Consider the following 13,283-nt stretch of genomic DNA (forward strand, 5'->3'; position numbering starts at 1 on the left):
CAGACATTTAAGTTTAGGAAGGATCTGGCCTTCCAGTGAGCAGTGGGGTTGGGGCCCAGGGAGGGGTGAGTGTTGTTTAGGGGGACTTGGAGATGAGTGTCCTTGCATGGATGGAGAGGGTTTGGGGCCTGGATGCCTGGGTCCTAGCTGGCTTCTCTCCCTTGCCCCCTTCTCAGCCAGGTTACCCAGTGATCCCATTGACGAATTGGCATTTAATTAATCCCAATGAATTATTTAGCAACTTCATTATCCAGCATCAGGAGCTGATGAGAGAGCGGCGACTAGCTGGCTGGTGGTGGGAGCATCACACAGAGGTTGCGTGGCTCAGAGAGGAAGGGGCTGGGTCACCAGCTGGTGGAGAGTCTCCAGGCCTCACCCACAGGAGCTGGCCCTGGTCCTGACGGGGGCGGGGGGAGGCACGAGGGTGAGGGCGCCCCGGTTGGGCTCCTACCGAACTTTAAGATGCTACTCCCACCCGCCCACATCTCAAATTAATAACTACCCTAATGAGTGCTATCTCTCTGCAAGTGCTGGGCCCCCAGTCCTACCGTCCGTGGTGGTGTCTCTTGCTCTGGGACCCTCTCCGGGTCAGGGCCGGCTCCTCAAATCCTAAAGGGGAACAACTGGGTGCCTCCTGGTGTGACGGGGGAGTCAGCACCGATGATCCCCTCCTTAACCCTCTCCCCTCCTCCGAATCCCTCATTAACCCTTTCCTCTCTGTTTCCCCGCAGGCATCCCTCCCCCATCTTTCGTCGGAGCCCGCAGCGGGGGAGGGGCGCCTCCGCCGCCGCCGCCCGGGGAAGCCGGTACCTGGGCCTCTGCGCCTCGCCCCACAGCCGGGCCCATGGCACTGTGAGCCGGCGAGGGAGCCCCGCTCGGCGCGGGGGGCGCCCGGCCCCCTCCCCGCCCCATGCGCCCGCGGCTCTGAAGCCTGAGCGGGGCCGGGGGCCGGGCGGGGCCGGGGCCGCCGGAGGCATGGCGGCCGGGAGCCCGTGGCGGCCGCCGTCGCCGTCGCCGCGGTTGCTGCTGCTGCTGCTGCTGGCGCTGGCGGCGGGCGCGGGCAGCCTGGAGTTCGGCGGCGGCCCCGGGCAGTGGGCTCGCTACGCGCGCTGGGCGGGCGCGGCGAGCAGCGGCGAGCTCAGCTTCAGCCTGCGCACCAACGCCACGCGCGCGCTGCTGCTCTACCTGGACGACGGTGGCGACTGCGACTTCCTGGAGCTGCTGCTGGTGGACGGGCGCCTGCGGCTGCGCTTCACGCTCTCGTGCGCCGAGCCGGCCACGCTGCAGCTGGACACGCCGGTGGCCGACGACCGCTGGCACATGGTGCTGCTGACCCGCGATGCGCGCCGCACGGCGCTGGCGGTGGACGGCGAGGCCCGCGCGGCCGAGGTGCGCTCGAAGCGGCGTGAGATGCAAGTGGCCAGCGACCTGTTCGTGGGCGGCATCCCGCCCGACGTGCGACTCTCGGCGCTCACACTCAGCACCGTCAAGTACGAGCCGCCCTTCCGCGGCCTTCTGGCCAACCTGAAGCTGGGCGAGCGGCCCCCGGCGCTCCTGGGCAGCCAGGGCCTGCGCGGCGCCGCCGCCGACCCACTGTGCGCGCCCGCGCGCAACCCCTGTGCCAACGGCGGCCTCTGCACCGTGCTGGCCCCCGGCGAGGTGGGCTGCGACTGCAGCCACACGGGCTTCGGCGGCAAGTTCTGCAGCGAAGGTGAGCCCGGGGTGGCGGGGGGGTGGGTGGGGGTGGGGAGCCGCCGCTGGGCGCCTGGGCTCGGGAGTGAGGGGCTGCCTGCGCCGGGTCCCGGGGTCGCGGCCTGAGGGGGAGCCGGTGGCCCGCGGGCTCGGGCGCGAGGCCGTGTGAGAGCGTGCACCAGCGCGCGAGGGTCGTGAGGCGTGTCCTTGCGAGGGGCGGGTGAGGACGCCTGTCCCGAGGAGAGGGGGCGCGTGGCTAGCCAGTGACCTGTGTGGACTTGGCCTGTGCGGGGCCACCTGAGGGTAGTACTGTATCGTCTGGTCCGGCGAGGGGCTGGCGGGAGGACGAGGGTCCCGGCGCTTGAGGGCCTGTGGGTCGGGCGTGTGAGGGGGTGTGTGAGGGAGTGTGCGGACTCGATCTGTGCGGGGTCGGCTCATGTGGGCGGGGACTATGCGGGCGCCAAGTCTGGGGCCTGGGAGGAGTCCTGACGGTGTGTGCGGCCTGGAAGGCCGGGCGGTGTGCAGGGCCGGGAGTGGGAGGGGTCTGCCCGGGGGGCGGGGGCTGCGGGTGGGGCCGGGGTGGGCGGGGCCTGCGAGGCGGGCGCGCAGCGGGCGGAGGCGGGCGGAGCAGGTGCTCCCAGCGGCGGGAGGCGATCTGAGAGTTTGTGAGAGGGAAGCGCGGGAAGTATGGCTGGTGAGACCGGGGCACGACGGGAGGAAGGGGCCCTGGGCGTGAGGAGAAGGGCACGCAGCGAGGGCAGGTGAAGGAGAGTGGGGATGGCAAGGTTGTGCCTGGAAAGGGAGGTTTCAGGGAGGGAGAGCTTCCACCAGCTCCCCAGCTTCCAGAGGCGGAGCTGAGTGAAACGAGGGGAAAGGTCGCGCGGGTGGCGCCAGACCCCGGTCCCTGCGGGCTGTGGTTCAGGGGGACGGGAAAGGAGGGGCTTGAAGGCGCCTGTTGTACCTTGGTCTGGCGGGGGGCGGGGAGACGTTCCCCGTCAGTTTGGGGGCGAGGGTGGGCATCTCCTTCGACCCTGGTCTGTGGCGGCAGGCATGCTTTCCTCTGCCCCAGACCCCTAGAAGCTGTGGGCCACCCAGCTGCTGTGTGTGTGCCTGCCCCCTCCCCCGAGAGGTAGAGTCTCTTGGGGAGTGTGTGCGTGTGCATGTGTGTGCCCTCAGACTAGTGCGGCCCTAGGACCGCTTTGGGGATGGGTGTCCTCCCGGCTGTCAGCATGTGGACAGCCATGGGAGGAGCCGAGTCTGCAGTTGTGGCCCTGGGTTTGGGATGCACGGTATATTGACTGTGTATCTGCAGTTGTGGTAGAGGAATCCTTAAGGAACGTGTTTGGATTGCTTTTGTGGGGTTATTTGTACAAGGTTGTGGGATATATCTTCAGGAACTGGGTGTATTAAGTTAACCTGACACCTTCTCACCTTTTCTCCAAGGAGTTCAGGTGCTCCCTAAACTGTGAAAGTGTGTGTCTGTGTGTGTTTGCCTGCACGCAGAGGCTGTGAGTCTGGCACTGTGTGCATTATGTGTGAATGGTCTGCTTGAATAGAGTCGTGTTTACAGATGGGAGTGCAGTGCTTAAGGGAGTGAATAGTATACAAGTGTAAGGGCGTGTGCTCATATGTAGGTACCCGCGTGCATGTGTCTTAATGTGAGACCTCAGTAAGACACTGGAACTCCATAAGGAATTTTTCTTCCCATGACTTTGAACTTGATTCTCTGATCTCTATGACCTTTCCCCTCCAAGCCTTTCTAAGAAAATAGGATGAACCACCCTTCTAACTTGATGGAAAGGGAATCTGAGCTTCGGAGAGGTTATAGTAGCTGGTCCATGGGCTTACTGGCAGAATTGGGCCTGAGTGTATGAAAAATGCAGCCAGCAGCACATTGGTCAACCAGACCCTTGTGTCCATTCCCTGAAAGGATTTATTGGCCAGAGGCTCCCAGTGAGCCACATAAGGTGTATGCTTCTGAATATGGGTTGTGTGGTTGTGTGTCTGAGATGTGTTGGAGTACCTGTGTGTGGGAGGGACAGTTTGTGTATCATATGCGTGTGTTGGATGTGTGAGGTGAGAGTTTGTGTTAGCTGTGTTGGAGCTAGGAGGGACGGTTCCTTATCTGACCCATTGTGCGTGTGTGTGTGTGTGTGTGTGTGTGTGTGTGTGTGTGATTCATGAAGAAGAGGGAAAGGGGCTATTAGGTGGGTGTCAGACAGTTGTTGGGGCAGGATTGCCTCTGTGTGTATGTGTGTGTTTGTGTTGGTAGCTGTTGAGGGAGAGGTGGTGCTTTGTCTGATAAAAGGGCAGAGATAGGGGCACCTGGGTGGCTCAGTTGTTAAGCGTCTGCCTTCGGCTCAGGTCATGATCCCAGGGTCCTGGGATCGAGCCCCGCATCGGGCTTCCTGCTCGGCGGGAAGCCTGCTTCTCCCTCTCCCACTCCCCCTGCTTGTGTTCCCTCTCTCGTGGTGTCTCTCTGTCAAATAAATAAACAAAATCTTTAAAAAAAAAAAAGGGCAGAGATATTCCTCTCTGTATTCCTTGTACCTAATATAGTACCAGGCACTTAGTGGGTGTTTGATAAAAATTTGTAGAATGGATTAAGAGATGTTAATACGTATTTGGGAGAATACAGGCTTGGGTAAGGCTGTGTGTGTATATGAAAATATGCGTATATTTTCAGATATGTGCTGTGGGTGGGCACGGGGTTGTAAACACTGATCGTATCTGGAGGTGACAGGCACAGTGACAGCCCTACTCATTTGCCTCCCTCTCCCCACCCCATGACCTCATTCCCTCTCCTTATATTTGTTCCTATTTCCTGGGCAGCTTTGGTAGTATCCTATGCTCATTACACTTCTCATACATTCTCTCCAGCCGAGGAGGAGAGGAATGCAGCCCCACCCTTGGGTGTGTGGGTTGAGGAGGAAAACTTTAAGGGGAATAGGCCTGGCTCCTCATCCCTGAGACAGATCTGAGGGCCAGAGTCCGCAGGTTTCCCCCCGAAGTTACTGTCATTTCATTATTATCTGCTTTGAGTGAGGCTCAACTTTTTTTGAGATTGTGGGCATTTAAAAAAGTCAGTAATTCATAGTACCCTTTCCAAATAGGAGTTATTTTTATATCTGTCCGTTGTGAAAAGGGACAACACAAAGCTACTATGAATTCAGGAAAGCTTTTACATGACTTCGATGTTACCTTTGCCATTGTGGTTAGTCAAATATACATTAGAAAAAAGTTTTTTAGCCTTATAGGCAAGACATATCAATGTGCCTTCAGTATCTGGTGTGCATATGGATTTGTGGGTGCTTTGGAATCCCCCCCAGGCCTTCCTGGGTCTGGGCCTACCCACTGACTGAGAACCTCCCTGTTAGGAAATATGCTTCTTTTTCCTCTGGGACGGCGGGGGGGTGGGGGGGGTGGGGAGGGTGTGGAGAGTCTGGCCACAGGTAACTGAAGAGAGAGCTAAGTATGAGTAACTGAGTGGGTGTACCCAGTGCTGATTATCTGCCCAAGCAGGGATGGAGTCCACGGGGATGGTGCAGTGACTTGCATGGGAACTCATCCTGTCCCTCACGTGTGAAGATAAAGGGCTGAAAAGTGATCAGGGGAGAGGGTGTGCAGGTGTGTGTAGGAGACCTTGAGTGGAATGGGGGCACAGATGTATAGGATGGAGTGGTAGGGGTACACCTAGCTTGGGAGAGGAGTATGAAGCTAGTAGGCAGGGAGTTAGATGCATGTTATTCATACGTATGCTTCTTAGGTTCGTTGGTGATTGAATTCAGTAAGTAGTTTTCAAGGCCTCCTTTGTGCGAGGCCTCGTGTTGAGGGCTGAAGAGGGGTCAGAAATGAATAAGATGCTGCTCTGGGCATTGACTGTTTAATCGGGGAAGCAGATAAAAAAGCAGTCCAGTCCATGGTAAAGAGCACAGATTCTGCAGACGGGCTGCCTGGGCAGTGACCTTGGACTTCAGCTCTCTCCATCCTGGTTTCCTTTTCTGGAAAATGGGGGCAATAATAGTACCTACCTTACGGAGTTGTTATGGGAGCTAAATCAGCTAATTTGTGTCAAATGCTTAGAATAGCGTCTGGCACATAGACAATGCTCAATAAACACCAGCAAAAGAACAAGACACAAAATAGTATGGTACAGGGACACCTGGGTGGCTCAGTCGGTTAAGCATCTGCCTTCAGACCAGTTCATGATCTCAGGGTCCTGGGATTGAACCCCACATTGGGCTCCCTGCTCAGCGGGGAGCCTGCTTCTCCCTCTCCCTCTGCTGCTCCCCCAGCTTGTGCGTGCTCTCTCTCTCTCTCTCTCGGACAAATAAATAAATAAAATCTTTTAAAAAATGGTGTGGTATATACCCAGAGATGTAGCAAGGCAGTGCAGCTTAGTGATCAGACCCCAGACTCCAGAGTCTCAGGTCTGTGTTTCAATCTGACTTCTGCACTCACTAGGCCCGTGCCATCAGGTGGGTGCCTAAGCTTCAGATGAATTTTTCCTTACCTGTAAATGGGGATAAGCATGCCTGTCTCACAGGTCTGTTGTGGGAATTAAATGAATGTCTGGTACATAATAAGTGGTGAGTAGATGGTAGTTACTATTACCAGCAGAGTGCTATTGGTGTTTTGAGGAAGGGATAGTTTTACAAGTTGAGGGGGGATTGATAATAAAAGGCATGCTATTGAAGATTGACCTTGCCCATGGATGAATAAGCATGGTCTGAGGAGGCCACTGCACAGGCACTGGTAAGAGCAAAGGTATGGGAGGGAGGGACATGTATGTCCTGTCCATAGGGGACGCCAAGAATATAAGGAAACTAGTGGAATCTAATGCAGGAGAAGTAGGTTGAAGCCAGCTCTTGGAGTTTTGACTTAAATCATTCAACCAACATTTATTGGATGCTGTGTCCTGAGTATTGGCAAATGTAGCCACAGAGGAATTTTGAGCAGATATATGAATAATAAGAGCTATGTATCAGAAGCCAGGTGTCTGGTGTAGAAGGATTATGGGCAGCAGAGTTATGCAGTGGAGAAACCACTTAGGAGATAGTTCACGAGAGAGATTTTGGGGCCCTGAATCTTGCTGGTCTTTGGGAGTGGCGAGGAAGGGTGGTGGCCTTTGTCACAGCAGGAGAAGCAGCTACTCGGGAGCTGATGCTGGAATGGAAGCCCTAGGACTCTGCCTGTTGCGTGGGGGGGAGGTGGGCAGCGAGGAGGCAGAGGTGATGAGGTTTCAGGTTGGTGTGGAAGGACGGTGGTGGCGGGCCATGGCAGCAGAGGGGTGAAGGGAAATGGAGGGCGGTGGGAGGGGAGCAGTGTTGGGCCACAGATCATGCATGTGTTGAAATGTGGTGTCCCTTGGTGTTCTTAGACAGAGGCGCCCGGGCTGTTGGAAATGCAAGACCAGAGCTTTGCATTGAAGGCGAGGCTGGGGATGGAGACCTGGGTGCTCCAGGGGGCGTGTGTGGAGAGAGAATATTTGAAGCTCTGGAATTGGATGAAGTGGCCAAGGAGAAGGTGAAGAGACTTCAGAGGAGCCCACAGTTGGAGAGGAGTGGCCTCAGATATAGCGAAGGAGCAGTGAGAACAAAAAGAGACCAGATCACACAGTCAAGGGCAGAGAGCCTGGGGCCTCCCAGCTAGTGAGCGTTTGCTGTGCCTTGGACGCTTTCTCTCATTTCATCCTCATGCCACCACCTGAGGTGGAAGAGCTGGGATCTGAACCCCGAGCTGACTCCGGGGCCAGTTGTCCCCCACCTTTGTCCATGCTGCCTCCCAAAGCTCAGGCATTCGGTCAGCTGTGTCCGTGCATTACTTGCATGTGGTTTATTGGGGTGTTTAGGAACAGCGTTTCATCAGAAGCCAGTAGCCACCCCCAATTCTTCGGGTCACAACTTCTCCCTTCAGCCAGTGTGCCATGAGGGTGTTCCTTTGTCTGCCAGCCAGCTGTCCCAGCACCGGGAGAGGGCAGTGGAAATTGATCAGTAAAATCTCAGTCTTCCAGAGCCCTTGGGGAGAAACTCACCCTGGAAAGTGGAGCATTATCCCATTAAAATACACAACTCACCAACACTGAAAGCATTTCAGATGGAAATCTTTCTGAGATATGTTGCACACCTCTCTGCCTCCCTAAGCATAATATTTTGAAAGTGATTTAACCTTTTCTGGATGACTCAGGATGTCGTGATTCCCCTTAGGTATTGGACTGCTGTCACACAGTGGTTCCTTCACTGAGATTTGTCCCTGCCTGAAATGATGCCTGACTGCTGCATTTGGAGTTCTTCTATTAGCTTTTCATGAGTTTTCCCACCTCTGTCCTTAGGACGAGTTGTCAGGTGGCAGCCCACATCTCTCCCCCCGGCCTCCCCTCTCTGTTGGCGAACTTGGAAATCAGCATTCCCAAGCGTGTTGGGTTGTGGGTCGCCACCAGTATGTGGGTTCTGGGTAAGGTCTGAGAGGTTCTCCTATGAGGAGATAACAGTTTTTATTTTTTTTTTAAGATTTTATTTATTTATTTGACAGAGAGAGACACAGCGAGAGAGGGAACACAAGCAGGGGGAGTGGGAGAGGGAGAAGCAGGCTTCCCGCGGAGCAGGGAGCCTGATGTGGGGCCCCGCTGGTGGGGCAGATAAGACCTCTGTGTGTGAAAGTTGAGTAAATGAGGTCATGTATGTGGCACCACTCTGTCAGCTGTAACATCCGATACCTGTGGTCCTGACAAAAATTCTGCTGCGAGAGAGGTGGCTCTGGTCTCAAGAGAGCAGTTCAGGGAGTGGCTGGTGTGAGAACCCAGAGATGAGACAGATACTCACAAGGAAAGCCTCAAACGGCAGCGTGGTTAAGAGCAAGGGCTGCCCGGGGTCCAATCTAAGTTTGTGACTTGCTGTGTGTCAACTTGGGCAATTTACTTAATCATTTTGTTCTTCAATGTCCTACTCTGCAACATGGAGTTTAAAATGTTGTTGCAAGGACTCAATGAGTTATGTGGAAATCCTTTACAATGGGCCAGGCACTATTCTAAATGATCAATAAAGGCGACTATGATCATTAACCCTGGTGGTCAGAGAAGGCTGCAAGGAGGACGTGGGACTTGGCTAGATCTTGAATGAGGGCTAAGTGAGATTTGTGGAAGGAACAGGCGGGGCTTTCCCTCCAGGAAAACAGCCTAAACTCGCTGTCTAGGAGATGTGAGTTGGGTGTGTGTGTGTTGGGGGGGGACGACGGGTGAGGAGACCAACATGGTTGTGCTTTGGGGGAGATAAGATCAGAACTATAGAGTCAGGTCAGCTTCTAAAATTCTTGACTTCTGGCCAAGAGTGCAGGCCATGGGACGTTTTAAAGCCAGACAGATTTGGGTTCAGATTTTGACTCTGTCCCTCACCGGCAGTGTGACACAGGACAAGTTTCTCCCACTTTATGAGGCTTAGTTTTCCCATCTCTACAAGAGAGTGATGGCAGCATCCATTGACAAGGTAGTAGTTGCAAGGGATGGAAACAATGCATGGAAAGAGCCAGGCACCCTCGAAGTACTCAGTATGTGAGAAGTGTTTTTGATTATTCATTCAACAAACATAGGCATGCCTTTTTCTGAGCCAGGAACTGTGCAGGCAGCTGGAGGTAGAGATGAATGAGACATTGTCCTTGCTCTTGGATATCACACAGTCCAGCCAGGAAGCAGACATGGAAATGCAATTCGCGTTGGAGATACAATAAAGCGAAATGATGATACAATGTGCATATTGAGAGCGGGCACAGAGGAGGGGCGGCTAGCCCTGCCTGGGAGGCCAGTTGGGAACACAAACAGAGGTATACTGACCTGATCTTAAAACAAGAGCTGGCTTTCTTAGGGAGCTGAGGGTGGGAGGAGTGGAAATAGGGAAAGGTGTTTCAAGCCAAGGGAACGGTATTTGCAGAAATGTGGGTCATTAGGGAAATGGACAGCAGTTGGGTGTGGCTGGAGCCTGGATTGTTGCAGGAAAGGAGGTTGGAGGGAGGCATGGCCAAATTTGTGTGAGTGCGTGTGTGTTGATCACAGTAGTATTTTGTCACGTATATCTGGCACCTGTGCCAAGAGAGCTTGGTTGGGGATGGGCAGGGAGAACAACCAGGAGGAGGCTCTTGCAGAAAAACCAGAGGTGAAGGGTGGGGGCGTGGTCAAAGTCTAGTGGTGATTTTGTGCTGCTGGGCAAGTTTCCTTCCCTGCCCACAGGAAGTAGGTAATACCACCAAGCTCATGATGTTGCTGGGAGGGTCATGCGTGAGACGCCTATTGAGGGTCGGTAGGGTGCTGGCCACTTGGCTAACCAAAGGCATCTCGAGCCTGGCAGAGTGGGGGGTACCTCGTGGGTGCTCAAGAAGTGTGGGTTGAAAGCAGTGCCCTTGCCCAATGCAGGGCAATGGGCCCTTGGTAGCAGGGGTTGAGATTAGCATGGCTTTAGTGGTGGAGTTTGGATGTCAGGGAAGCTGTCCGAGTAATTGCTGAGCAGCCAGATGGGGATACACAACTGGTACCCGGGGAAGGGAAGAGGTTCAGTCTACAAACACAGGTCGGGGAGTCCTTTTTTATTTTTTTAAGATTTTATTTATTTATTTGACACAGAGAGACACAGCGAGAGAGGGAACACAAGCAGGGGGAGTGGGAGAGGGAGAAGCAGGCTTCTTGCTGAGCAGGGAGCCCGATGCGGGGCTCGATCCCAGGACCCTGGGATCATGACCTGAGCCCAAGGCAGACGCTTAATGACTGAGCCACCCAGGTGCCCCATGGTCGGGGAGTCCTTAAGCCACGGAAGTGAGCTATCGCCAAAGGAGGGCACGGAGAAGGAAGGAATGTGGAGGGCATAGGACCGAGCCTGGAGGGGTCCGTGATGGCAGGTTTGGGACACAGGTGAATCAGCAGAAAGCAAAGAGCAGCAGAGAAGGAGAGGTCAATGAGTCTCTAGGAGCTGTGTCTCGGAAGCCAGGAGAGGGAAGGCTCATGCAGCCAGCAAATCAAGCTTGCTTGTTGCACCTTCCTGAGTATAGTGTGGCCTGCGTTTGTGGCAGGTGGGAATACTTTTTGAAATACCAGCCATGTTGGATTATTTAGAAATCACCATGCCTGTTTGTTTGTACAGGTGCTGGAGAGATGATTGTGCTGACTGGCCAGGGCCTTTGCACACTGGGGCCAAAGAGGTCCTGACGTGAGGCTCCTCGAGAGAGCCCAGGGGTTTTCCTGAGGGCCCCTTTCTAGTCCGCATAGCAACCCCTGCCCTAAATGCAATGCGATTCAGTTTATTTAAGAACATCCTTGTAGACACAGCTTTGGGGGATGCAGCTGATAGGTAAAGGCTTGCGTGAAATGCAGATAGATGGTCGACAGACAGAAAGAAAGGGGGCTATGTTCATCACAGGGCAGGAGTATTCAGCCGGCCGAGGGAGAGTGGGGTGTGGTGGTGGTGTATGCATCTAATATTAGGTATTAGATCACTGTGTGGGTATTGATTCTGCATTCAGCCTGTGTGTGTGTATTAAGGAGGTGGGATAAGGTCTGATAAATGACAGTGTGTGTGTTTCTGGAGTAGAGCTAACCCCCTAAGAGCCCCTGAGTAAATAACACAAAATGATGCTGGAGGTAGAGACAGTGCGTGCATGCGGGCGTGAGTGTGTGCCGAACGGCTGTTTGTGTGTGTATGTGTGTATCCTGGGGCCTGCAGGCCCATGTGCGTGTGCATGCGTGTGTGTGTTTCCCCATTGGGTCTGTGCGTTTGTAGGTTGCGCTGTTTCTCTGCCCCCCTTGTTTGCTTCCTCTAAAGTCTCCCAGTAGGTGGGCGTGTGAGAAATGTTCGGGGAAGGGGGTGACCCGGTCCTCTCCCAGGGCAGACCAGAGCTTGGGTTGTTGTAGCTTCTTTGAAGGAACTGTCTCCATCCTCTCTTGACCCACTGGGGTCAAGACCCATTGAGGTCAAGACCGAGGCCCAGGCCGAGCCCCGCCTAGGGGAGGGCTGGCTACCGAAAGGCTGTGGCGGGACTTAGGGGTGGCCCCAGTGTGGCCCCTGCAGCTGGGGGGGCGGTGCTCCACCTCCCCCAACTGCTTGTCCTAGAATCACAGAACCAGAGCCAGAGGGGCCTGGGAAACATTCGAGTCTGCCTGTCTCATTTTTACAGAGGAGGGACTGGTGGCTCAGAGAGGTCAAGTGACTGGGATGGGATGCGAGTCACATGGCACTTTGAGGCAGAACTGTGCTTTCTGACCTGACCGCATTTGGACGGCTTTTCTCCCCTGGGGCCGGGAGGGGGCGGTGGTTGCGTCTGTGTGTGCAAAAGCTTCGAGTGTGGGTTGCGTGAGAGATGACATGTGTCTCCGGATCGCTGAGTGCCTATGTGTGTCAGTGTGTCACCGAGTGTGAGTGTGTCTCGGGTAAGCCCTGTGTGAGCGTGTCCCCATCTGTCTCCGAGGCACCGTGGAATGCAGGGGAGGAGCGTGCCTGGGAGAGGCAACCCTGCCTGCCTGCCACTCCGGGCTTTGCCTCCCATTCTCCATGTGACCTTGAGGGTCACTTCCCTGCCCTGGGCCTCAGTTTCCTGAAATGTAACATGAGACGGGGCGGGGGGGGCTCCTGGACTGTGTGACCCTGTGTGTGTGGCCTTGACTCAGGTGGCCGCCCGGCCTGGGTGGGCTCAGGGACCTTGAACTCCTCACCCCCCTGGGAACCTGTCCTTGGTACGTGCACTAACCAGCCCTCCTTTCTTCTCTCTCTCTGCCTTGCCCTTTCCTGAACCTTGCTGGCCTGCAGAGGAGCACCCCATGGAAGGTGAGTGATGCTTTTTTGTCATTGGGGTGGTAGATCAATCACCACAGGGTCCTGTGTGAGGGGGTGTCGTTGGCCACCTAAGGGCTCCCTCTCCTGCCCATGCCTGGGGGCCCCCTAGGGGAAGGATGTCTGGGGGTCCTCTTGGCTCTCTCGGCCTCACCTCTCGTCTGTTCCCTCCTTATTGGTTTGCTGGAGAGAACTGGCGGGCAGAGGGCAGGCCTTTCCACGGGCCAGTCTGCCGTCCAGCATGTCTTCTTCTTTAGGGAGGAGACCGGAGTGAGGACGAAGGGATGGGGTTGGAGGATCTGAAGTGCCCAGAAGTGAGTGAGGAGACACCCTTTGGCCCAGCCCAGTGGAGGGAGCTTAAGAGGGCCATGCAGCCGGGGGCTGGGGGCTGCTTGGGTGAATCTGCTCTGGGTCTGAAGGATGCAGGCAGAGGGTGGGGGGGCCGTGTCCCCGGGTCCTTGGGTGTAGGTGGGTGGCAACTTCTCTGCTCTGACTGACACGTGCGCTGGGAGGTAGGGGCCGTCTGCTTCTTCTTTGGGCCCTGGCCGAGGGCCAGCACTAGGGCAGGAACCTGCCTCTCTTTGGAGTCCCTCTGTCCATTCCTTCCCTGTCTTCTGTTTCGTCTGCCTTTTCTCTCTCTCTCTGGTTTCTGTCTTTACCTTTCTTTTTCTCCAGGGCTCTGTCTCTGGACCTTTTTCTGTCTCTGTCTTTCCCCAGGCTCTCTCTGGGCTCCTGTCATTCTCCAAACCTTCCCCTCTTGCTTTGGTGTGCCCTGCTCCTTTTCCT

The 13,283-nt window shown here is 55.4% G+C and overlaps 1 protein-coding gene across 9 annotated transcripts in view; it reads left to right on the forward strand.

Annotated features, from left to right (window-relative positions):
- The first annotated feature begins 960 nt into the window (after nucleotides 1-960).
- The window catches only part of NRXN2 (neurexin 2), a 97,441-nt gene continuing 85,118 nt past the window's right edge, over nucleotides 961-13,283 (forward strand). For 8 of the 9 annotated variants that reach the window (XM_088017575.1, XM_028118436.1, XM_088017577.1 and 5 more), the window contains exons 1-2: nucleotides 976-1,711; nucleotides 12,474-12,491. In XM_088017575.1, the coding sequence (XP_087873701.1) occupies nucleotides 976-1,711; nucleotides 12,474-12,491 (754 nt within the window). Of the gene's footprint in view, nucleotides 1,712-12,473; nucleotides 12,492-13,283 lie in introns of all 9 variants that reach the window. The other variant, XM_088017576.1, reaches the window with a different exon arrangement.

The sequence above is a fragment of the Eumetopias jubatus genome, unplaced genomic scaffold (assembly GCF_037043125.1).
Source record: "Eumetopias jubatus isolate StellerSeaLion01/CBP00866 unplaced genomic scaffold, mEumJub1_p1.0 scaffold_13, whole genome shotgun sequence".
Classification (NCBI taxonomy): domain Eukaryota; kingdom Metazoa; phylum Chordata; class Mammalia; order Carnivora; family Otariidae; genus Eumetopias; species Eumetopias jubatus.